The following is a 25,971-nucleotide window of genomic DNA, read 5'->3' on the forward strand; positions in this document are numbered from 1 at the left end:
AGTCCATTGTGTGATAGTGTCTGCTGAGCCGGTGTATCTAAGTCCATTATGTGATGAAGTTAGAGTGTCAGCTCCTAGGCCCATGCATAATGCACCAACAATGATTGAAAACAGCCAATTACATAAGAGTAGAGCGTGTCAGCCGCAGAGTGTATCTGTCCCCCTCCTATTATTGATCCCTTCCCCCTCAGTGAGCTGCCATTGCCCCCTGGCAGTATTTTACACTCCCTTCACAGTCATCGTGATTGTTATATTATCCGCTTTTTAGGTCCCTAATTATAAAGAATACAATTTATAAATAGCAGCTGGCATTGGATGGTCCTTATGCAAGAGGTGGTGTTGGGTGGGTATTAAATGGGCATGCAGAGCTGTCAAGGAAGGGGTTAATCCAGCCTGCTCTTCCCACCCTCCATCCTCCATCCTCCTCCGCCTATCCTGTGCCTGTTCATCCCCTGCCACCTTGCAGCTTCTCCCTCCTCTCTGCCTGGACCCACAGTGAGTGGTGCCGCTCTCTGGGCAGAGGCAGTGCTGACGTCAGTCCAGCTGCACTGGCAGGGCTGTGATGGTGTGAACGCGGCCAGGAATGTGATGCTTACACACAAGGAGCCATGTTAGGAAGAGCAGAGCTGTGGGCCGGGTGAGTGCTGAAGGTCTGGTGGGCTGCGAGCTGTCATCCTCACAATGGGCTCTGTCAGGGCCGCGCTGGGTGTGTGTCTGTCTCCATTGTGTGTGCGACTATGTGCGACACCGCCGGCTCCGTGTCACCTTGTGCAGCAGCAAAATGGATCTGCGCCGGCAATGTGTGTGTGACTGTGTGTCAGCATCGTGTACTGCACATATATACGTGTATACCTCTGTATACCGCTGTATATATGGAATGCCTCGGTCTGCAGAGCTCATCTGGGCTGCTGTTTGTGTTGTCATTGTCTATACGGCGAGGATCCTGCTCTTCACTGTATACATCACACGGTACATCGTATATACGCTCAGGCCCGCAGAGTGTGTATATAGGATGTTACTAGTGTATATACGGTGAGGATCCTGCGCTTCACTGTATACATCACACTGTACATCGTATATACGCTCAGGCCCGCAGAGTGTATATATAGGATGTTACTAGTGTATATACGGCGAGGATCCTGCGCTTCACTGTATACATCACACTGTACATCGTATATACGCACAGGCCCGCAGAGTGTATATATAGGATGTTACTAGTGTATATAGGATGTTACTTGTGTATATACGGCGAGGATCCTGCGCTTCACTGTATACATCACACTGTACATCGTATATACACACAGGCCCCTATCTGCTGAGTGTGTATATAGGATGTTACTAGTGTATATACGGTGAGGATCCTGCGCTTCACTGTATACAACACACTGTACATCGTATATACGCACAGGCCCGCAGAGTGTATATATAGGATGTTACTAGTGTATATAGGATGTTACTTGTGTATATACGGCGAGGATCCTGCGCTTCACTGTATACATCACACTGTACATCGTATATACACACAGGCCCCTATCTGCAGAGTGTGTATATAGGATGTTACTAGTGTATATACGGTGAGGATCCTGCGCTTCACTGTATACATTACACTGTACATCGTATATACGCACAGTCCCGTATCTGCTGAGTGTGTATATAGGATGTTACTAGTGTATATACGGTGAGGATCCTGCGCTTCACTGTATACATCACACTGTACATCGTATATACGCACAGGCCCGCAGAGTGTATATATAGGATGTTACTAGTGTATATAGGATGTTACTTGTGTATATACGGCGAGGATCCTGCGCTTCACTGTATACAACACACTGTACATCGTATATACACACAGGCCCCTATCTGCTGAGTGTGTATATAGGATGTTACTAGTGTATATACGGTGAGGATCCTGCGCTTCACTGTATACATCACACTGTACATCGTATATACACACAGGCCCCTATCTGCAGAGTGTGTATATAGGATGTTACTAGTGTATATACGGTGAGGATCCTGCGCTTCACTGTATACATTACACTGTACATCGTATATACACACAGGCCCCTATCTGCTGAGTGTGTATATAGGATGTTACTAGTGTTTATACAGTGAGGATCCTGCGCTTCACTGTATACATCACACTGTACATCGTATATACACACAGGCCCGCAGAGTGTATATATAGAATGTTACTAGTGTATATACGGCGAGGATCCTGCGCTTCACTGTATACATCACACTGTACATCGTATATACGCACAGGCCCGCAGAGTGTATATATAGGATGTTACTAGTGTATATAGGATGTTACTTGTGTATATACGGCGAGGATCCTGCGCTTCACTGTATACATCACACTGTACATCGTATATACACACAGGCCCCTATCTGCTGAGTGTGTATATAGGATGTTACTAGTGTATATACGGTGAGGATCCTGCGCTTCACTGTATACAACACACTGTACATCGTATATACGCACAGGCCCGCAGAGTGTATATATAGGATGTTACTAGTGTATATAGGATGTTACTTGTGTATATACGGCGAGGATCCTGCGCTTCACTGTATACATCACACTGTACATCGTATATACACACAGGCCCCTATCTGCAGAGTGTGTATATAGGATGTTACTAGTGTATATACGGTGAGGATCCTGCGCTTCACTGTATACAACACACTGTACATCGTATATACACACAGGCCCCTATCTGCAGAGTGTGTATATAGGATGTTACTAGTGTATATACGGTGAGGATCCTGCGCTTCACTGTATACATCACACTGTACATCGTATATACGCACAGGCCCGCAGAGTGTATATATAGGATGTTACTAGTGTATATACGGCGAGGATCCTGCGCTTCACTGTATACATCACACTGTACATCGTATATACGCACAGGCCCGCAGAGTGTATATATAGGATGTTACTAGTGTATATAGGATGTTACTTGTGTATATACGGCGAGGATTCTGCGCTTCACTGTATACAACACACTGTACATCGTATATACACACAGGCCCCTATCTGCTGAGTGTGTATATAGGATGTTACTAGTGTATATACGGTGAGGATCCTGCGCTTCACTGTATACATTACACTGTACATCGTATATACACACAGGCCCCTATCTTCAGAGTGTGTATATAGGATGTTACTTGTGTATATACGGCGAGGATCCTGCGCTTCACTGTATACATTACACTGTACATCGTATATACACACAGGCCCGCAGAGTGTGTATATAGGATGTTACTAGTGTATGTACGGCGAGGATCCTGCGCTTCACTGTATACATTACACTGTACATCGTATATACGCACAGTCCCGTATCTGCTGAGTGTGTATATAGGATGTTACTAGTGTATATACGGTGAGGATCCTCCGCTTCACTGTATACATCACACGGTACATTGTATATACGCTCAGGCCCGTATCTGCAGAGTGTGTATATAGGATGTTACTAGTGTATATAGGATGTTACTAGTGTATATACGGCGAGGAACCTGCGCTTCACTGTATACATTACACTGTACATAGTATATACGCAGTCCCGTATCTGCTGAGTGTGTATATAGGATGTTACTAGTGTATATACGGTGAGGATCCTCCGCTTCACTGTATACATCACACGGTACATTGTATATACGCTCAGGCCCGTATCTGCAGAGTGTGTATATAGGATGTTACTAGTGTATATAGGATGTTACTAGTGTATATACGGCGAGGAACCTGCGCTTCACTGTATACATCACACTGTACATCGTATATACGCACAGTCCCCTATCTGCTGAGTGTGTATATAGGATGTTACTAGTGTATATACCGTGAGGATCCTGCGCTTATACAGAGGCCCATATGTGCTATATCCATCCATCTGTCTGTCTAATGTTCATCTTTCTCTACCTCTCTCACGCTGTGGTATCTCAGGGTTTGCATATAGACATTGAGGATGCTACCGTCCTTGGCTGTATACATATATTAGATATGTGTATATTGTGTCTTCTCCCAAGGGAAGCATGGTTCGGGTTTCATGGTCAGTGACGCCACAGTGTAAAGTTGTTTTCTCTCACTGTTCCTCTTTAAATTAACTCTATATGTCCCCGTATTGCCTGTATTTATTAGGCAGCGATAGTCCTGTTGTTATCGCACAGTCACATGATCATCGCAGCTCATGTATCTTATTAATATTTCAGTTCTTGTGCATGGGATGATGATTATCGCTTTACTCCACCCTGGATGACTCAAGAGATGAGTATCTTATTACTGGACCTCTAATGTGGCCCCTAGATATTGGGATCTTGCACCAGTAAAATGTGTGCAAAACTGGGCCAAATAGTAATGCAGTCATAACACTCTCACTATAAACGCTATGAGTAATATAACCCACACTTATGAAAAATAGAAAACTGCTAAGCACTCTAAAGTGACGCTTTACCTTTATTGACGCCAGCTACATAGTCAGCACAAGGAAAATTCAGAAACCTTGTCATATATGTTAATTACCTTGGTGTTTCCCATTTTCCCCATACTGGAAACCGTCAGCAAGCTGCTGTTGGTTGGTCTGGAGTTTTCATCTGCTCCATTTAGTACTTTTGAGCATGTTATGGTGTCTTCCTGTTTTCATGAATAGCAGATTTTCATGTGATAATAAGCTGGATATTTAAGCAATCCATAATTGGAATAAAAATAAAGCCATAATAAGATCCATCATCAGCAGCTCGCCTGCTTGTGGAGAGTTGTGATGTATCAACAGGATTTTGTTTTAGGCTACGAAGAGAAAAGATGAAAAGCAAGTAAAAATAGCAGTGAAAACTTTTAGAGACTGCAGCACGCTCGCTACATAACTTATTTCATGAGACCTGTAATTCAGCTCCTGCATTTGGACACTTGCCAGACTAGCGGCTCTTCTGCATTAGTGGGTGCTGGACAATGGTAGTTTTAATGTGACCTTCATCTGTTTAAGAAGAATCCCTGTATGGTAAATATAGTTCCTCAGCAGACAAAACAGTGGAATGTTCTAGACATACCATACTGTATATACTGGATGATATTACTGGCAGTGTTGATGACATAATTTGTGAGGAACTTGCATGAGTCTCAAAATTTCCATCTGTAGATTACTGTATTATATATAGACATATGTATATATCACACTCAGGCAGTATTATAGTAGTTATATTCTTATACATAGAGGCAGTATTATAGTAGTTATATTCTTATACATAGAGGCAGTATTATAGTAGTTATATTCTTGTACATAGGAGGCAGTATTATAGTAGTTATATTCTTATACATAGAGGCAGTATTATAGTAGTTATAGTCTTGTATATAGGGTCAGTATTATAATAAACCAGAGAAAGAGAGTCCGTATATATCCACATGTGAAAAAATTACATATCTTTATTAATAATAAATACACAAAATTACAAAGAACAGAGAATCGAAAAATTGAGTCCTTGACTAGGTCACAAATGTCAATATTAAACAAAATAATTAAATCACATCAAAGTATACAGTTTATGGTGATAATCGAAATTGCTCCTATACAGGGTACATCTATAAAAAATAAGATGCAAATGCAAGAAGTACAGCAGACCAGACCGTTAGACCGTTTGCCTAAGGAAACTAGTGTTCCTAAGAAAATAGCAAGTGTCCCTATTGATCCAGTAAATGCACTTACCCATAATTTAAGGAGAATCTTGTGACCCAGAGTATGGAAGTGCGCCCCGACGCGCGTTTCGCTTGTAGCTTTCTCAAGGGTCAGTATTATAGTAGTTATATTCTTGTACATAGGAGCAGTATTATAGTAGTTATATTCTTGTATATAGGGGACAGTATTATAGTATATATATTCTTGTACATAGGAGCAGTATTATAGTAGTTATATTCTTGTATATAAGAGCAGTATTATAGTAGTTATATTCTTGTACACAGGGGGCAGTATTATAGTAGTTATATTCTTGTCCAGAGGGGGCAGTATTATAGTAGTTATATTCTTGTATATAGGGGCAGTATTATAGTAGTTATATTCTTGTACATAGACAGCAGTATTATAGTAGTTATATTCTTGTACATAGGAGGCAGTATTATAGTAGTTATATTCTTGTACATAGGAGGCAGTATTATAGTAGTTATATTCTTGTACATAGGGGGCAGTATTATAGTAGTTATATACTTGTACATAGGATGCAGTATTATAGTAGTTATATTCTTGTTCATAGGAGGCAGTATTATAGTCGTTATATTCTTGTACATAGGAGGCAGTATTATAGTAGTTATATTCTTGTACATAGGAGGTAGTATTATAGTAGTTATATTCTTGTACATAGGAGGCAGTATTATAGTAGTTATATTCTTGTACATAGGAGGCAGTATTATAGTCGTTATATTCTTGTACATAGGAGGCAGTATTATAGTCATTATATTCTTGTACATAGGAGGCAGTATTATAGTAGTTATATTCTTGTACATAGGGGGCAGTATTATAGTAGTTATATTCTTATACATAGGAGCAGTATTATAGTAGTTATATTCTTGTACATAGGGGGCAGTATTATGGTAGTTATATTCTTGTACATAGGAGCAGTATTATAGTAGTTATATTCTTGTATATAGGGGCAGTATTATAGTAGTTATATTCTTGTACATAGGGAGCAGTATTATAGTGGTTATAGTTTTGTATATAGGGGCAGTATTATAGTAGTTATATTCTTGTATATAGGGGTAGTATTATAGTAGTTATATTCTTGTACATAGATGGAAGAATTATAGTGGTTATATTCTTGTATATAGGGGCAGTATTATAGTAGTTATATTCATGTACATAGGAGGCAGTATTATAGTAGTTATATTCTTGTACATATGTGGCAGTATTATAGTAGTTATATTCTTGTACATAGGAGACAGTATTATAGTAGTTATATTCTTGTACATAGGACGCAGTATTATAGTAGTTATATTCTTGTACATAGGACGCAGTATTATAGTAGTTATATTCTTGTACATAGGGGAAGTATTATAATAGTTTTATTCTTGTACATAGGAGGCAGTATTATAGTAGTTATATTCTTGTACATAGGGGGCAGTATTATAGTAGTTATATTCCTGTACATAGGAGACAGTATTATAGTAGTTATATTCTTGTACATAGGACGCAGTATTATAGTAGTTATATTCTTGTACATAGGGGAAGTATTATAATAGTTTTATTCTTGTACATAGGAGGCAGTATTATAGTAGTTATATTCTTGTACATAGGGGGCAGTATTATAGTAGTTATATTCTTGTACATAGAGGACAGTATTATAGTAGTTATATTCTTGAACATAGGGGGCAGTATTGTAATAGTTTTATTCTTGTACATAGGAGGCAGTATTATAGTAGTTATATACTTGTACATAGGGGGCAGTATTATAGTAGTTATATTCTTGTACGTAGGGGGCAGTATTATAGTAGTTATATTCTTGTACGTAGGGGGCAGTATTATAGTAGTTATATTCTTGTACGTAGGGGGCAGTATTATAGTAGTTATATTCCTGTACATAGGAGGCACTATTATAGTAGTTATATTCTTGTACATAGGGGGCAGTATTATAGTAGTTATGTTCTTGTACGTAGGGGACAGTATTATAGTAGTTATATTCTTATACATAGGAGGCAGTATTATAGTAGTTATATTCTTGTATATAGGGGGCAGTATTATAGTAGTTATATTCTTGTACATAGGGGGCAGTATTATAGTAGTTATATTCCTGTACATAGGAGACAGTATTATAGTAGTTATATTCTGTACATAGGGGCAGTTTTATAGTAGTTATATTCTTGTACATAGGGGGCAGTATTGTCATAGTTTTTTTCTTGTACATAGGAGGCAGTATTATAGTAGTTATATTCATGTACATAGGGGGCAGTATTATAGTAGTTATATTCCTGTACATAGGAGGCAGTATTATAGTAGTTATATTCTTGTACACAGGGGGCAGTATTATAGTAGTTATGTTCTTGTACGTAGGGGAGAGTATTATAGTAGTTATATTCCTGTACATAGGAGGAAGTATTATAGTAGTTATATTCTTGTACATAGGGGCAGTATTATAGTAGTTATATACTTGTACATAGGAGCAGTATTATAGTAGTTATATACTTGTACATAGGGAGCAGTATTATAGTAGTTATATACTTGTACATAGGAGGCAGTATTATAGTAGTTATATTCCTGTACATAGGAGGAAGTATTATAGTAGTTATATTCTTGTACATAGGGGGCAGTATTATAGTAGTTATATTCTTGTACATAGGGGCAGTATTATAGTAGTTATATACTTGTACATAGGGAGCAGTATTATAGTAGTTATATACTTGTACATAGGAGGCAGTATTATAGTAGTTATATTCCTGTACATAGGAGGAAGTATTATAGTAGTTATATTCTTGTACATAGGGGGCAGTATTATAGTAGTTATAGTCTTGTACATAGAGGACAGTATTATAGTAGTTATATTCTTGTACATAGGAAGCAGTATTATAGTAGTTATATACTTGTACATAGGGAGCAGTATTATAGTAGTTATATACTTGTACATAGGAGGCAGTATTATAGTAGTTATATTCCTGTACATAGGAGGAAGTATTATAGTAGTTATATTTTTGTACATAGGGAGCAGTATTATAGTAGTTATAGTCTTGTACATAGAGGACAGTATTATAGTAGTTATATTCTTGTACATAGGAGCTGTATTAGAGTAGCTATATTTATATAGGGGCAATATTATATTACAGAAAAAGCTGTGACAACCAATTGTCTTTGCCAGAATTACACTAAGAAAATTTGTCACTTCCATTCCCCCACTTCTCTCGGTAGCTCACATAAAGTACAATATTTCACATTACATTACCTACAAGGAATATCTCAAAATTCCCAACAAGTCTAAGTGCACATGTGATCATGAGACTAAAATAATAAAGAACATCATAAAAGACTCAATAAGAGAGATGCACAAAAAGAAGACCCTCAAGCAACTTAATACTTCAAATAAAATAGAGTGGCTCTTAAAAACTTAAATCCAAAGAAACAAAATCTGTTCTGACGAGGTATATTGGTAAGCAGGGTTGGCCTTAGGATTGATGGCGTCCTGTGAGAGATTCTTTGTTGTTGCCCTCTCAACAATTTTAGGGTGTATTCACATCTGCAATTTTTTTCTGATTTTGTTGCATTTTCTTATGCACTATTTGAAAAGTTATTTGAAATATGTTGTGGAAATCAGAATAAAAACTGACTAAACCACAAATAAATAGCACATCTGAATACACAGGCATATAACACTATATACACACAGGCACATATATAACACTTTATACACACAGGTACATATATAACAATATATACACACTGGCACATATATAACTATATACACAGGAAAATATGTAACACTATATACACACAGGCACATATATGCAACAAACAAGCAAATATATACATCACATTGGCATGTAAAGTATATATATATATATATATATATATATATATAGATATACAGTCATATATTCATATGTATATATATATATATATATACACACACACACACACACACACACACACACACACACACACAGGCACATATATGCATCACATAGGCACATATATACACACATGCACATATATATTTATAGCACACAGACACACACGCAGGTACATATACAACACATAAGCTCTTATGTACAGACACATATATACATACTTAGGCACATATATACACATGCAGTGACACACACACACTTTTATATATATATATATATATATATATATATATATATAGATATAATCCCAAAAATAATAATTAAAAAAATATAAAGAGGCAGCACTCCAAGGAAATTGGTGAAAAAAAGTGGTGTGTTTATTCTCCCCAGGCAGGCAACGTTTTGATCCGTCTCTATGGGATCTTTGTCAAGCCCTCAAGGTGTTGCCTGCCTGGGGTGAATAAACACATCACTTTTTTTCACCAATTTCCTTGGAGTGCTGCCTCTTTATTTTTTTTGGATTACATTTACAAAGGGTTCCTAGCCTCAACCTAGGAGGCCTGCACCCACTGCTGTCGCTGTGCTGCTTTACTGTTTTTCTTATCTTATTTTATATATATATATATATATATATGTACACCGTAACATATACAGACACACAGGCACCTATATACACATAGAGGCCCATACATACAACACATAAGCACATGTATACAACAGAGGCACATATATAATCATAGGCACATATATACAATGCAGGCACATATTTACACATAGACGCACGTTTATACACATAGCGGCACATATATACACATAGAGGCAGATATAAAAACATAAAGGAACATATATACATCACATGGGCCCATTTATACACATATAGGCACGTATATATAAAACAGGCCTATATACACATCACATAGGTAGATATATACACACATATACAGTCACATATATGCAACACATAGGCACACATACACACACTTAGGCACATATATTTACACATGGACACATATACTCACCTATAGGTACATACATTATATACATCACATGGGCACACACACACACATATATATATATATATATATATATATGCACACACATACACACACACACACACACACACACACCCCATAGGTATATACATCATATAGCCTCATATATACTCACCCATATACACACCCATATGTGCATACACTATATACATCACATAGGCACAAATATACACGCCCATAGGTATATACAGCATATATAAATATATATATATATAGGCACATATACACACACCTATAGGTACATGCATATATACATAAACAACACACAACTTCTACAGTAAGCACTTACCTCCTCTACGACTACACAGGTAACGTTTTTTTTTATTTTTAGCAGGGGTGGGGTTATGGGCGGAGCCTCTCCTCACTTGGAGTAGATGTTTTTTCTGCCTCTCCTGTTCTCTATGTGTGTGGACAGGAGCAGAGATTATAGGAACAGTGGGAGACATTCATAAACTGGCAGGGAGCAAGAGAGGAACTGAAGGCATGTTAGGACAGGTGCCTTCATGCCGCAAAAGTGCAGCGCCCTGTGCAGTTGTACAGGTCGCACACCATAAGGCTGGCCCTGTTGGTAATCATCACTTGGAGATCATTGTAATGGAGCGGACCTGTGTAGTATCTTACGTGAAATTGAACCTAAGAAATGACACGGAGCAGGTGTGTGTTTTTTTAATGGCACCATGTAATGTACCATTTAATGTACTAAAAAACATCTACAAATTATTTTGTGAAGTGAAATGGAAAAAAACATCATCACTCAGAGCCTCCGTAGTCATAAACAACAGAAAAACCTTCCCCTGGTTGGCCAATCAGCACATAGAGCCCCGTAGTCATAGTTACGGGAACACTTTTAGAAGTACAAATGCGAAGAAAGTGTTAAAAGTAGTGGCCATCGAATTGAGAACCATTCTTTCGAACAGGGGGTCCAAATAATAAATGACAACCAATAGGAAATGTAGAGAAGAACTGATAATAAATAATAAATATAAAATAAAAAATAAATAACAAAAAATTAAAAATAAATAAAAAACAAAAATAACAACAGAATGAATTGTATTAAAACAAAAATACCAGCTCTCAAAGTAAAACACTTAGGCCCTGTTCACACGGAGTTATTTGCAGGCAGAAAATTCTGCCTCCAAATTCTGTCCGGAATTTGAGGCAGATATTGATCTGCCTGCACGCTGCTTGCAGCTGTTTTTTGGCACGTTTTCCATCGCGGTTTCCACGTAAAAAAACGTGTCAAAGAAAATGTGTGAACAGGGCCTTATCCTTCTCAGCTCCCTTAGGAAATTTCCTAAAACTGTGCGTTATATGATTAAGGGAATAGACCACTCCCCTATGAACTTGGACCTATAGCACTTCACACAGTCTAAATGAACTGGGAAATTAGTATTTGAGCACGACAGAAACCTCTCCACTTTATTATGCCTGATAAAGACCTAGGTCCTAGGTTGAAACGCGTCACATGTTAAAACTTTGTTTTATCCAGTCTTATTTTGTTTTATCATAAAGAAAACTTTTATCTTTCTAAAATAAATTACTTTTATTACCATAAAAATACGCAAAAAAATACACTGCAATACCTATAGAAAGATCCCCTACTAAACCCTGACTGACATGAGGCTGCCAACTGACAGGACAACGCATCGGCACCCTGTGATAGCGTGGCGGGGGCCCAATGGAATGACAGAGGGCTTTCCTCTAATGGCTTAGATGCCTCGGTCACTATTGACCACAGCATCTAAGTTGGAACAAAGTGTCCGCTATAATACACAGCAAACACCTACTGCTTATGGAGCGGGCTCATCTGCTGAGCCCGCTCCATACTACTCCCCACCCGTCATGACGTAAATGTACGTCATGGTAGGTTGACATGTTAAGAACTAGCAGAAAAGTTTGTTACTTCGTCTGAATATGTGATTATATAACATTTTCTGTATGGGACATTTGTCTGACAATCCAATAGATACAGGGCTCTGGAGAGGTTTATTTATTGGTGGAGACACCGTACACAATGAACCCACATTCAATAAATGGAAAAATCCATTAAATTAATTGCTTCAATTCAATAGTTCTCTCAATTGTTCAGTCTGTTATTGACTTAAAAAAAATTATATTTGTTCACATTGGAGATAAATGTGAGACGTTCGTCTGGAGTGTAGCCATAAATATGTTTTCTCCATGCAAAAATGTTGTCCCACCCCAGTACCCTGATATGAACAATAGTTAGTGGAATATTTTAGTTCATGCTGCTCCCCCACTCAGGTTACGGCCTGGGAGGGAGAGTAAAAAGTAACAACCACATTCTCGGTCTAAAATTCAGAGTTGAGATCTTTCAGCATTCCCTGCTTGTTCAGTGTCTGCAGTGCACAGTACTTTGTTGAACTATTAATGGGATAACTATCAGAGTTTTCTGAACACTTGCCCATTCATTGGTTTTACAATAATTGATAAGCTATAAGTCATCTAACCGGAGTATAAGAATAGCTGTACGGATGATTAAACCTGCTGTAATGAGTCATGTCATGGCTCATATGTTTACATGTATTATATAATAGACAGCCTGACAGGTATCTATTGTGTCAGATTTTTGGCCCGTCACTTAACTAATTTCCTACTATGCAACCTCACTACTTCATCTGCTCCTCTTTGATGCTCCTCTATGCTTGAAATAGTCTTCATGTTCTTATGAAGAGATGTCCTGGTCATTAGCTCAGGTGGGTTTATCTATTTGCCATGGTCACCCACCTTTGTGGCCTGAACCTTCCACCATCCTGCTCACTAGCTCAGTTGGGTTTATCTATTGCCCTGGTACTCTAGTGTATGCTACTTCCAGTCAGAAGCTCTCAGAAGAGTGTTTTGTTCTCTTGAGTCAGTAACTCAGTTGGGTTTGTCGATCATTCTTTGTCCCTTATTTCAGGTCCCTCACTCTCATTGTCCTTTCGGATATGCAGCACTCTCATCTGGCTTTGGGGATGTAGTCTTTGTCCTGGTCAGAAAAACCGGATGATTGTATCTACTTGCCCTGGTCCCTCAGCGTTGGCTTCTCCTACTATATTCCTTCAGGTCACTAGGTCAGTTTAATGTCCCTAAAAACCTTGATCGCTTACTATGGGGGTCTTTTTATATATATATACAGTTCCGGCCTCCAGGTCTACTGGTCTGGCCTCCAGGCTTTTGTCTCTGTTCTAGTCAGTAGACCAGGTGGATTTATCTACAGTACTTTTCCTGACCCCTTATCTTCTCTGGCCAATTGGTTTTGGGTCTGCTGTTATCTTCCTCATTGTCAATAGCTCTGGTAGTTGTATCCTCAGGGTCATAACAAGTAACCATGGGGCTCCATATTAAAACTTGGAATAGGGCTTTAATCCACCATGACTATCTTCATCAACCAATGAGTTCAGGATATGTTTAGCTTGTGATTATTTTGGTCTCCACTCTTTGCCCTGGTCATTGGCTCAGTTGAGTATATCTTGAAATATGGCTGTGAGGTCTTCTCATTTCCTCGTAGTCAGTAGTTGAATTGACTGTATCTGTTTTGTCTCTTAAAGAGGCTCTGTCAGCAGATAGGCGCTGCAATGTAGATTACAGTAACGTTTTTATTTTAAAAAAACGAGCATTTTTGGCCAAGTTATGACCGTTTTTGTAGTTATGCAAATGAGGCTTGCAAAAGTCCAAGTGGGTGTGTTTAAAAGTAAAAGTCCAAGTGGGCGTGTATTATGTGCGCACATCGGGGCGTTTTTAATACTTTTACTAGCTGGGCGCTCTGAAGAGAAGTAACATCCTCTTCTCTTCAGAACGCCCAGCTTCTGACAGTGCAGATCTGTGACGTCACTCACAGGTCCTGCATCGTGACGGCCACATCGGCACCAGAGGCTACAGTTGATTCTGCAGCAGCATCAGCGTTTGCAGGTAAGTCGATCTTACTTTTACTTTTAAACACACCCACTTGGACTTTTGCAAGCCTCATTTGCATAACTACAAAAACGGTCATAACTTGGCCAAAAATGCTCGTTTTTTTAAAATAAAAACGTTACTGTAATCTACATTGCAGCGCCTATCTGCTGCAATAGCAGATAGGGGTTGCAAAATCTGGTGACAGAGCCTCTTTAAACTCATGACGCCTTTCTTATTTTGGCCAGTAGCTCAGCCGAGTTTGGACTGTGGGGTCTCCTCCTACCTCTGTCTTGGTCATAAGCTGAGCTGGGTGTATCTACTAGTCTTGGTCTCGTGTTGTAGGATCTTCTCCTAGATCCCTCCTATTCAGTTCAACTGGACAGAAAATACTTGTTTGCTGTTGTCATGATCTATTCTTGGCTGAGTGTTTCAGTTTGTTTCCACACGAGCAGCCGGGATCTCGCCCCAACATGGGTGAGTTACTTATATTAAAACTTGTGAGCATTTGCGGTCGTTATGCAGTGGTAAAACTGATTTCAGATATTGTAGGTTGTGTTATTATGGTGTTATGCAGTTTCTTGAGAAATGAACTATTGTAAGTTTTGACATTTAGGGGTTGAGGAATTTTTGACGGGATGCAATGTGAGTCTTCTCAAGACAGACGACAGTATAAAACCACACTTCAGTGACTAACATTTGTAGAACACTGGCTGATTGTTTTTGTGCCCTGGTCAGTCATTTTCCATTGATGTATGTTAGATGGTATGTTTGATAGTATATATTATATATCTGGGTGTGATTGTTTATCACAGGTGTCCGTATGCTCTTGTCTGGGTCTTCAGTCAGTGTTTCATCATTCTGGGGCTTTATAGGTAGACATACAATTGTTTTGGTACCCCAAAGGGTGGTGTACAATCGTTATGGGTTTCCCAATTAAATGTCCTCGAAAACATGCATTGACATTCAGTGGGGACTTTTTTGTCTATGTATTTAGTTTGGATCACATTACACTTCGTTAATATACTTTAAATAGCTGTCAGCCGAGCAAGCTGTTTACCCGACAACTATTCATTCCGACAACGCTATACCCATGCATGTTCCATCTGGCAAAGCGTGCATGTGCTGTCAATGGGGAGAGGTGTCTGGCAGAGGCTCATCTCCCTGAGAATAAAAGGATTGGGCCTGTTGAACTCAAACAGTCTGATTCTTCTTTCCCTCAACATCTGCCGTTAAGACAGAGAGTGGGACACCCCCATACACATTAGATGGTCGGCTGGTCCCACACACGCACACGCGCACGCACACGCGCACGCACACACACTCTTAATATATATACAAAAAGAAAGACCGTTTCCAATCCACCTTGTCGAATTTGATGGGTTACAGAGCCTATACTAGTATTCAGATGATTTAGTGTGTTTAAGGTTGGATGCAATATCTTGTCCTCCATATGTTATTTTGATGTATTCAGATATTAAATCATTAGTTTGCAATTTTTCAGTAGTTGATATTTCATTTTTAAAACATTTTTGTTCTGTAGATGATAAAGGAACCATAATGTTGTGAAGTAGAGCCATATTATACAAATTTGAATTGAGAATGGCATCTCTTGAGACGATGATTAGTAATTTTCCATTTATTCCTTTTCTTCTTCCAGGTGTCTTCACATTTAATATGTACAACCTTTCTCCAACCTCCAATCGGTGAGAGTACCCAATGTCCTAAAAGGAGACCAGCCTGATTATGGATAGCTCACCCAAGCTAGCTGGAGAAACCTTAATAGTGCATCATATTCCATTGGTGCACTGCCAAGTACCAGATAGGCAATGCTGCTCAACCTCCAACAGATCCCATTCATATGGTAAGAATGACCTTGGAATTACTAGAACTACGTCTCTACCAGAACGGGACCTATCACAGGCAGACTCATTGGTCTACAGCAGTTTAATCCAAACTTCTGAACAATCGGTGAAAGAAAGAGGGAACAAAAAGGAAGAAGATTGGCAGGGACCAATCACTAGAAAGCGACATAACCCATTCCTTCCAAATGATGAAGATGAAAATAACACGTCAAGTGGAATTGAGGGGGGAAAGTCTTTCCATCTCCATAACAATTTAGGTGGACCAAAAACAGGATTTCAATTTCAAGATATATCCTTGCCCCCATTCCACCTCCACGATATTCCACCTGTTGTGAAGCCATGGATGTTGACAGGAAGGTCTGGACTTGTGGATGGGCAAGAAGAGAAAACTTCACCCGATGATTTGCACAAGGGTACAAATGGCAACCCAGGGTCATCATTGATTGAGGACCAGTCTTGGATTAATCATGGTGGTCCTAGCTTTACTCTGGATTGGAATCAAAGCTCAGATTTAGGAAACCAGGATTTACTCGAAAGCAGAGAGTGCACCTGTAACGGTTCCGAATCACTGAGGCACTGCAGGTGCTATAGTGCCTCAAGCCAGTCAGAAATGGACCAGCAGGTGAGCTATGTGAGCGACTCCTCCTGCAATAGCTCAGACGGGATTCTTGTTAACTTCAGTACCTTGTATAACAAGATGAATGGACAACCTAGGTCCAATCTAAATTCTGGAAGTCTCTCATGTGACTCTTCATTTTGCAGTCATCCAGACACAGGAGCTTTCTACCTTGACCTGCAGAGTTCACCCACAGAATCCAAGATGTCTTGTGAATCACATGTTCAAGAAGCTTCAAGAAATCTTTGTGGTTGCCACCATTACTCATCTTCTCCTGAGCTGGATGCCAACTGTAACTCATACCATCTTAACTGTGACTCAGTACCATGTAATGGAGAGAGTTCAGATCTAACTTCTTGTTTTCAAAGCCAGGCAAGGCTTGTGGTGGCTACCCAGAATTATTATAAATTGGTTACGTGTGACTTATCATCTCAATCTTCTCCCAGCCCTGCAGGTTCTTCAATTACTAGTTGCTCAGATGACCATACTAAGGGGAGCCCAGTGCAGCCAACAGAGTATTTCCTTTTCCAAAAGCCACAGACCAGTTCAGACACAAATGATCCCAAACCCCTCATAGAAAGATCCAAGTCAGACACAATCGAGGGGCAAGTGTATGTCAATGTGTCACCACCAAACTTTAATACAGGTAGACAACGGTCTCGTAGTTATGATCGCAGCTTGGACAAGAGTCCTTCCAGTCGACTAGGGTCTCTGGAGCGTATGATGAGTTGTCCTGTCAAATTAAGTGAAGGTCAAATAGTACCTACGGAAGGCTCATCTCCAAAGAGGGTTACATCATTTATGGAATTAGCCAAAAGTAGAAAAAAAAATGGATCCAGCCCTCCATTAAGATCAAGTGGGGATTCATCGCTGGAGTTCTCTCCCATTCCAGAGTATCATCAGGATGGTGGTAGAACTTATGAACATGGAGAATTTCGCAGTCACAGCCTTCCTCCCATGTCTTTTTTGCACTGCATGAGTCGTACTTGTGAGGGTTGCTCAAGTGACAATGTGGATACTAAAGCCACAACTTCAAAGGCCACATCTAGTACCAACCAAACATGTGCAACTACCGAAGCCAGTATTGATCAAACCTTGAAGTGCAATGCCCTGGATGCTGGAGGTTCCGTGCTTAACTTCCTCCAAAGAGACCCAAGAGTAAAAGGAGACGGTAAGTAGAGATATGGGGTTGTACTTTGATTAGCAAATCAGAAAATCTTAGTATTTCATCATTTCTAGTCTTGTGGTCATTAGAAATGTTCTGACAATGAAGAGCAATTCCAGTCATTATTAAAGTGATGTCACTGATGCAGCATTCATTCCTAAAGAAAATAAAAAAAGCGCTGCACTCGTTTCAGATCCTAGAACAGCTAGGTAGCTTAATTTACCAAAACATTTTGACGTTTCGAACCGGATATGGGTCTTTCTAAAGTAATTCAATTCAATTTGCTTGAAAAAGACCCATATCAGGGTTGAAACATCACAATGTTTTGGTAAATAAAGCTACCTAGCTGTTCTAGGATCTGAAACGTGTTTTCTAGTTCTTTTGGTATGGTGAAGCTGGACAATGTCTGCTATCTATATACAGTCAACGAGGAACTCTTTTCCTTATATTAGAAATTTTAAAAATGCGTTTTGTTAGATATTTGTAATCTTGAATGTCTACACCCAATCATGTCTCAGGATAGAGATCAGATATCATAGTCTGGGAGGAGCTTTATCCTGTCCACAGTGTCAACCACCACTGAGTAATAGTCTTTATATGAGCTGCCAAGAGGACTGCGGGAAAAGAGGAGACAGATATTCTAGAACCAACTTCTATACTGCCCCTTTGCACTGGAATAAAACGACAATAGTACTGCCACATATGTACAAGAATATAACTACTATAATACTACCCCCTATATACGAGAATATAACTACTATAATACTGCCCCTATGTACAAGAATATAACTACTATAATACTGCCTCCTATGTACAAGAATATAACTACTATAATACTGCCCCTATATACAAGAATATAACTACTATAATACTGCCACATATGTACAAGAATATAACTACTATAATACTGCCCATATATACAAGAATATAACTACTATAATACTGCCCCCTATGTACAAGAATATAACTACTATAATACTGCCTCCTATGTACAAGAATTTAACTACTATAACACTGCCTCTATATACAAGAATATAACTACTATAATACTGCCCCCTATGTACAAGAATATAACTACTATAATACTGCCTCCTATGTACAAGAATATAACTACTATAATACTGCCCCTATATACAAGAATATAACTACTATAATACTGCCCCCTATGTACAAGAATATAACTACTATAATACTGCCCCTATGTAAAAGAATATAACTACTATAATACTGCCTCCTATATACAAGAATATAACTACTATAATACTGCCCCCTATGTACAAGAATATAACTACTATAATACTGCCTCCTATGTACAAGAATATAACTACTATAATACTGCCTCCTATGTACAAGAATATAACTACTATAATACTGCCCATATGTACAAGAATATAACTAATATAATACTGCCCCCTATGTACAAGAATATAACTACTATAATACTACCCCCTATGTACAAGAATATAACTACTATAATACTGCCCCTATGTACAAGAATATAACTACTATAATACTGCCTCCTATATACAAGAATATAACTACTATAATACTGCCCCTATGTACAAGTATATAACTACTATAATACAGCCCCCTATGTACAAGAATATAACTACTATAATACTGCCCCTATGTACAAGAATATAACTACTATAATACTGCCTCCTATATACAAGAATATAACTACTATAATGCTGCCTCCTATGTACAAGAATATAACTACTATAATACTGCCTCCTTGCTGTGAGGTTGTGTGTCTGTAGCTCTCCTCATGTCTGGAGATAGCCCAGGGCGGGGCCACCCCGGGCGGGGACTCTCCCCACTCAAGGCCCAGGCTTCCAGGCCTCTACAGGGAGAAAACTCCCAGGCTCTTTCTAATGTGGATACAAGTCCCAAAGTGAATGTTGAGCAGTGTAACACTCAGAATGGAAGCACCAGCGGCACAAGGAAGGAAGATGGAGAATGTAAAGTGAGTAAAGCAAATGTTGCAGCAGTAAAAAGTACTTGTGAGAGTGAAGCACTGGGGGGGCAGAGCACATTACAGGCACCTGGGGTGCAGCTCACCCCTCCAGCAACCACACAGCAGAGAACATCCCTAGAGAGACTGACATTGCAGCAGAGTGAATGGGTGACCAGCATGGCGTGCTCAGGCCGCACAAGGTCTAGCAGCAGTAAAAACATTGAAAAGTCTGTGGAGGCAAAACCTGCAAGAAATACTCAAGGTGTTTCTACAACTGTTACAAGCCTTGGAGAGTGTGATCCAGCAGGGTGTGAGACCAGTGGAGCTGGGAATGTTAATCTGTAGGGGTCAGCGGCATTCAGACAGCCTGAGACCCTGCACCAGCAGAGCCCACAGTCTAAAGAGACAGAGCGTGCGCCTGAGCTGCAACTGGCGGAGGAAATCCCTGCTCTGGTGAAGAGGATGGGAGAGTTACAGAGCCAAAAACAAATGCTGCAAATACAAATTGACTGTGTATATAAACTGAAGAACGCCAATCCTAAGAATGAAGCCATATATGCTGCTCAGCTTTACTCACTCGGGATGCAACTCGCACAAGTGGTGGGGGAGATGGACGGTGTCCTGGAGAGGATGGGGCCACTTGCAGAATCCTATAAAAACAAGGAACGATTTTCTACTATGACCGACAGACAGAACTTGGATCCAGAGTTCAGATTCTCTGAGGCGGACTCAGGGTCAGATATTTTCCCAGATGATCCCCGGCCAGAGACCAGACTAGTGCTGCAACCTGCAAGGTTCTCATTTCTAGAAGGGGACGCACAGAAAGAGGAGAAAGAAAAACAGCAAAAATCTGCAGCTGTGTCTGAACAGGGGCATGGAAGTCAGATACCAGCACATGCACCACAAGTCCCAGGATGCTCAGCACAGCAGCAGGACAGTGGACGTTCATCCATGTGTCAGGGTGATGTGCTGACACAGCAGAGCTGTACTGCTGGGGCACAGACTGGGGAGAGTGGGAATGTACCTGAATAGTTGGTGGTTGGAGGGAACGAACGCACGGCTTGTGTATGATGTAGGTTTATCTGATGATGACATAGACGTTGATGGGTCAGAAGATGTTCAGAATAATGTGCTTGATTTCCCCCCTCTAATTGTAAGTACACAGGGTGTGACAGACCCCCTCTAGAGCAGACACTCGCCCTATAAGTCAGGACAGTGAGACCCGCCAGCCTCCTCCCAGAAATGCCTGGAGCCACGGTGCTCCATCTTTTACCTCTGGCGCTAGCTATACAGGCCAGGCCTTTAAAAGGAGGAATGTGGTGAGGTTCAAGCACAAGGGCGCCAAGGAGGACCTCACAGATAGGAGGTTTGTGGTCCGAGAACTTCTGTGTCACCAGATGGGTTTTGTGCCAGCAAATATCTTGGCAGTAATAAATCTACCAGACAGACAGGGCTACGATGTCAGCTTTAAGCTTACGCCTGACTTTAATAGATCCTGGGCACATTTTTCCAAGTTCAGGGACAAAACCGGTTGGGACAAATTTAGCTTTATTCCAGTGTCCAAGCCAGATACCGTTGGTGTCAACATCATCTTTTGGAATGAAGCTGTTCCTCCCCAGGATATTGTGGTCTGGCTCAGGCGGCACTGTGACCTGGTGTCTGACCTGACCAAGAACAGAGACGCTGATGGTATCTGGACTGGAGGGTGTAGGGTTCTGGTAAAACTGCGCCAGCATAACAACGTGACTTTACATTTACCCAATTCCTTTTTCATTGGGAGAGAAAAGGGTGTTTGCTTTTATCCTGGTCAACCCAGAAAGTGCTTCAAGTGTGGTAAGACCGGTCACACCGTGGTAAAATGTAACCTGTGCGGTGAAGTTGGCCATCTAAGTGCCAACTGTCAGAATGTCCGATGTAATCTGTGTGGGAGGGTAGGTCACCCGCACAGGGACTGTCCTGACGCCTGGCACAATATCTGTAAACAGATTCCTGTTGAGGAGTTTATTACTGAGACGGACGCTGTAGAGGAGGAGGCTCTAATGTCGGGGTCAATAATGACCAGACAGGAGGTCCAGCAGGAGTCAGGTCATCCAGGTCCAGAACACCAGCAGTCGGACAGTACACAGGAGACCATGGAAGTTGTCCCTCGGGACCAGCCACCGGGAGCCTCTTCTTCTGCATTACCATCTGAGGAAAAGAGGGGTATGCAGAATAAGAGGGAAAAAAAAGACCCGTCCTCTCGTAAGCCTGAGGGAGAGGAGGAAAGAGGCAGGAAGAAAGGGAACAGAGCAGAAGTAATGGTCATATCTAATAGATTCAGTGTCCTGTCAGAGTCAGATGGGGATTTTGAACGAGAGTTATTAAAAATAGATGGTGAATACAAAGAAGACGCAAGGGACCATCCCCTAATAAAAAAGAAACCTTGCACTGTAGAAACCCCAGGACCATTAGATATGGAAACATGTGGTCGGCAGAGTGACCCCAATTCTTAGTTATTATGATGGGGTCATTTATTTGCTTTTCTTTTTGTGTTGTGCTCTGATGGCCGGGTTTTCCTTAAAAGTTGCTTCCAGGAATGTAAACAGTATTAAAGTGAGGAAGACGAGGTTTACAGTCTATGATCATCTCCGATATCTGGATGCAGATGTCATCTTCTTGCAAGAGACTCGTTTAACCACAATAGGGCTTATACGTGAGGTGGAGAGAGAGTGGAGGTCCGGTCCTTCTTTCTGGTCACTGGCTGTGGAGCCTTATGCCGGGGTCGCTATACTGTTTAACACCAATGATGTGACTGTACATAGGTTAACGGAGGTGTGTATGGGACGGTGTCTGGTTCTAGAAGTTACAATCCACGGTAGAAGGCTCCGACTCATTAATATCTATGGCCCACAGACAGTGACTGACAGGGTCCAGCTTTTTAATGATGTGGAACCATATGTCTTTACCTCTGTTCCTGTGGTGATGGCTGGGGATTTCAATGTCACGAGGACAGCAGGTGACAGATCCTCTGGCAGAGCAGTGACCAGGGACTCGAATGTCCTAAATAAAATGATCTTACAGGCAGGCTTGAGTGATGTCTTCACACAGGGTGGTAGGAAGCCAAAATTCACATATTGTTGTGCGGACAGGAACAGTAGGATCGATTTGGCTTTTGTCAACGCTACAGAGATGGTTACTGGGATAAGTGAAAAAGTGGTCCCTTATTCAGACCATATGGCGCTGTGTTTCTGCTTAGGAGCCACTAAAAGGCCAGATATTGGTAGGGGGCTATGGAAACTTAACTCTAGTCTCTTGGACGATAGTCATGTGCAGAGTTGTGTTGTCTCCCTTTTGCAAAGTCAATTAGAGAGAGTAGATTTTTATGATGGTGCTGCTGACTGGTGGGAGGATGTCAAGAAGGACATTGCATCGCTCTTAAAGAGACTGTCCATTATTAGAGGCAGGAGTAAGTACAGCCAGTATCTGAAGCTGCGTAGAGAACTAGAGTCACTTTATTCAGAGCATAAGGCTATGTTCACACGTAGTCAACCAAAACGTCTGAAAATCCAGAGCTGTTTTCAAGGGAAAACAGACCCTGCTTTTCAGACGTTTTTTACCAACTCGCATTTTTACCAACTCATTTTTTTACCAACTCGTTTTTGGAGCTGTTTTCATTGGAGTCTATGAGAAAACAGCACCAAAAACGTCTGAAAGAAGTGTCCTGCACTTCTTTTGACGAGGCTGTATTTTTACGGGTCGTCGTTTGACAGCTGTCAAACGACGACGCGTAAATAACAGGTCGTCTGCACAGTACGTCGGCAAACCCATTCAAATGAATGGCCAGATGTTTGCCGACGTATTGGAGCCGTATTTTCAGACGTAAAACGAGGCATAATACGCCTCGTATACGTCTGAAATTTGGCCGTGTGAACATACCCTTAGGATGACAGAGCAAAGATTGATCGGCTGAAATCTGAGATCAAGCAGTATCAGTATAGTAGGTACACGTCCCTGCTTCTGGAGAGGGATTATGGGCGTTTAGGGAAGCCTGATCCGTTTGAAAGTTGCCAAGACCAGGTAAAAAACAGAGTGGTCACAGGTCTGGTGGATTCCCAGGGTGTTCTTCAGGAATCTCGGGAGGGCATTCTGGGTGTGGTGAAATCCTACTATTCTGTCTTGTTTCAGAAAAAGATATTGGATAAAGAGAAAATGACTCAATTCTTGAGGGCAACTCCAAGCCCTGATACTGCTAATGTGGATTTTTCACCCTTGACAGCAGAATTGACAGTGGAGGAAGTTATTGAGGCCATCAACAACTTGCATCAAAAGAAGGCACCAGGTCCGGACGGTATAACAGCCGAATTTTATAAGAAATTTAAAAACCTTTTAGCACCAATTCTGGTGAATGTGTACAAAAGCTGCCTAGAAAACCACCTGATGCCTTCCTCCATGAGAGTGTCTTCGTTGATTTTGCTGTCCAAGGGTAAAGACCCTGGTGACATCAAGAACTGGAGGCCAATTGCCCTCTTGAATGTTGACAGAAAGATTTTGGCAAAAAATTCTGTTTTCTAGATTGGTCTGTCTGTCCCCAGCACTGTTGGCAGGCTCCCAGTTCGGCACAGTAAAAGAGCGGAACATCTCTGGGGCCGTTATCTCCATCAGGGAAATGTTTGAGAGATGTAAAGCTCTTGGGTGTGGGAGATATGTTGTTGCTCTAGACCAGGCTAAAGCCTTCGACAGAGTAGATCATGATTATCTATGGGCCACTTTGTTAAAGTACGGTGTTCCGGGACAATTTATTGATTGGTTGAAAACTTTGTATTGTGAGGCAGAGAGCTTTCCTTTGATCAATGGCTGGCAGGGCGACAATTTCGGGGTTGAGGCGGGGGTGAGACAGGGTTGCCCGTTGAGTCCACTCTGTTTTTGCCATAGACCCATTTCTGCAGTTACTGCAGCAGTGTGATTTTCGAGGCGTACCGATCCCGCTTTGCTCACCCCTGAGTGTTGTCGCCTACGCGGATGATGTGACGGTAGTGATATCTGAGCCTAGTGAGGTGCAGATGTTGTCTGCAGCCATCAGAAGCTACTCTGAGGCCTCTGGGTCTCTGGTCAACCTTGAGAAGAGTGAAGCTTTCTGGGTATTACACGGTGATCCAGACTTTGATCTGCCACAATTTGCGAAAGCCTCCACCGATATTAAGATTCTGGGAATTAAATTTGGGAGGGATGATAATGCCAAACTAAATTGGGAGCAGAAATTGGAAGCCGGAAATACAAAGGTTCAGCGATGGAGAAATTGGAGGCTGACCTATAGTGAGAGGGTTAAAATGTTGAAGACTTACCTGGTCCCCGTCTTCTTGTATGTTTCTGTCATTTTTCCTTTGCCAGAATCTTTCTCCGCTAGGCTCTTTAGCCTGTTCTTCCAACTTTTTGGGGGGAACAGGTTGAACCCAGTAAAAAGAGGGATTACTTGCCTACAGAGGAGAGAGGGTGGGTTGGGTATGTTGAATCCAAGGGTTTTCTTGGACTCCTTGTTTCTTAAAACAAATTTTGGCAACCTGGACGGAAATAACAGTGCCCTGTGGGTAAACAGTATCAGGGATTGGATTTTGCCTTTTGCAGAGTCTTGGATACGGGGCGGCAGTCTCAAAAGGGGGCGATTGACACGAGACTTCCTTCCCCAGTATCTGGATTATGGTCTTAGATGTCTGAGGAGATGGGGAATAGACAAGTCCTATATTGAGAGTAAGACCAGGAGAGATCTATATTTCACCGTATGTAGGACTTTCTTTTCTGTACAGCCGGCACTTGAAGATTGCACAACAGCAACCTTACAGGAGAGTCTGAGGTTTCTCAATGGAGCGAGACTCCCGGGTAAACTTTTTGACATTGCATGGCTGTCACTGCATGGGAAACT

General features: G+C 40.8%; 1 protein-coding gene across 2 annotated transcripts in view; it reads left to right on the plus strand.

Moving 5' to 3' along the window:
- The first annotated feature begins 449 nt into the window (after positions 1-449).
- Positions 450-25,971, plus strand: part of RUSC2 (RUN and SH3 domain containing 2) — a 79,308-nt gene continuing 53,786 nt past the window's right edge. For both annotated transcript variants that reach the window (XM_075840129.1, XM_075840139.1), the window contains exons 1-2: positions 450-637; positions 16,133-18,124. In XM_075840129.1, coding sequence (XP_075696244.1) covers positions 16,219-18,124 — 1,906 coding nt within the window. In that variant the 5' untranslated portion in view covers positions 450-637; positions 16,133-16,218. The remainder of the gene's footprint in view (positions 638-16,132; positions 18,125-25,971) is intronic.

Source organism: Rhinoderma darwinii, chromosome 1 (assembly GCF_050947455.1).
Source record: "Rhinoderma darwinii isolate aRhiDar2 chromosome 1, aRhiDar2.hap1, whole genome shotgun sequence".
Classification (NCBI taxonomy): domain Eukaryota; kingdom Metazoa; phylum Chordata; class Amphibia; order Anura; family Rhinodermatidae; genus Rhinoderma; species Rhinoderma darwinii.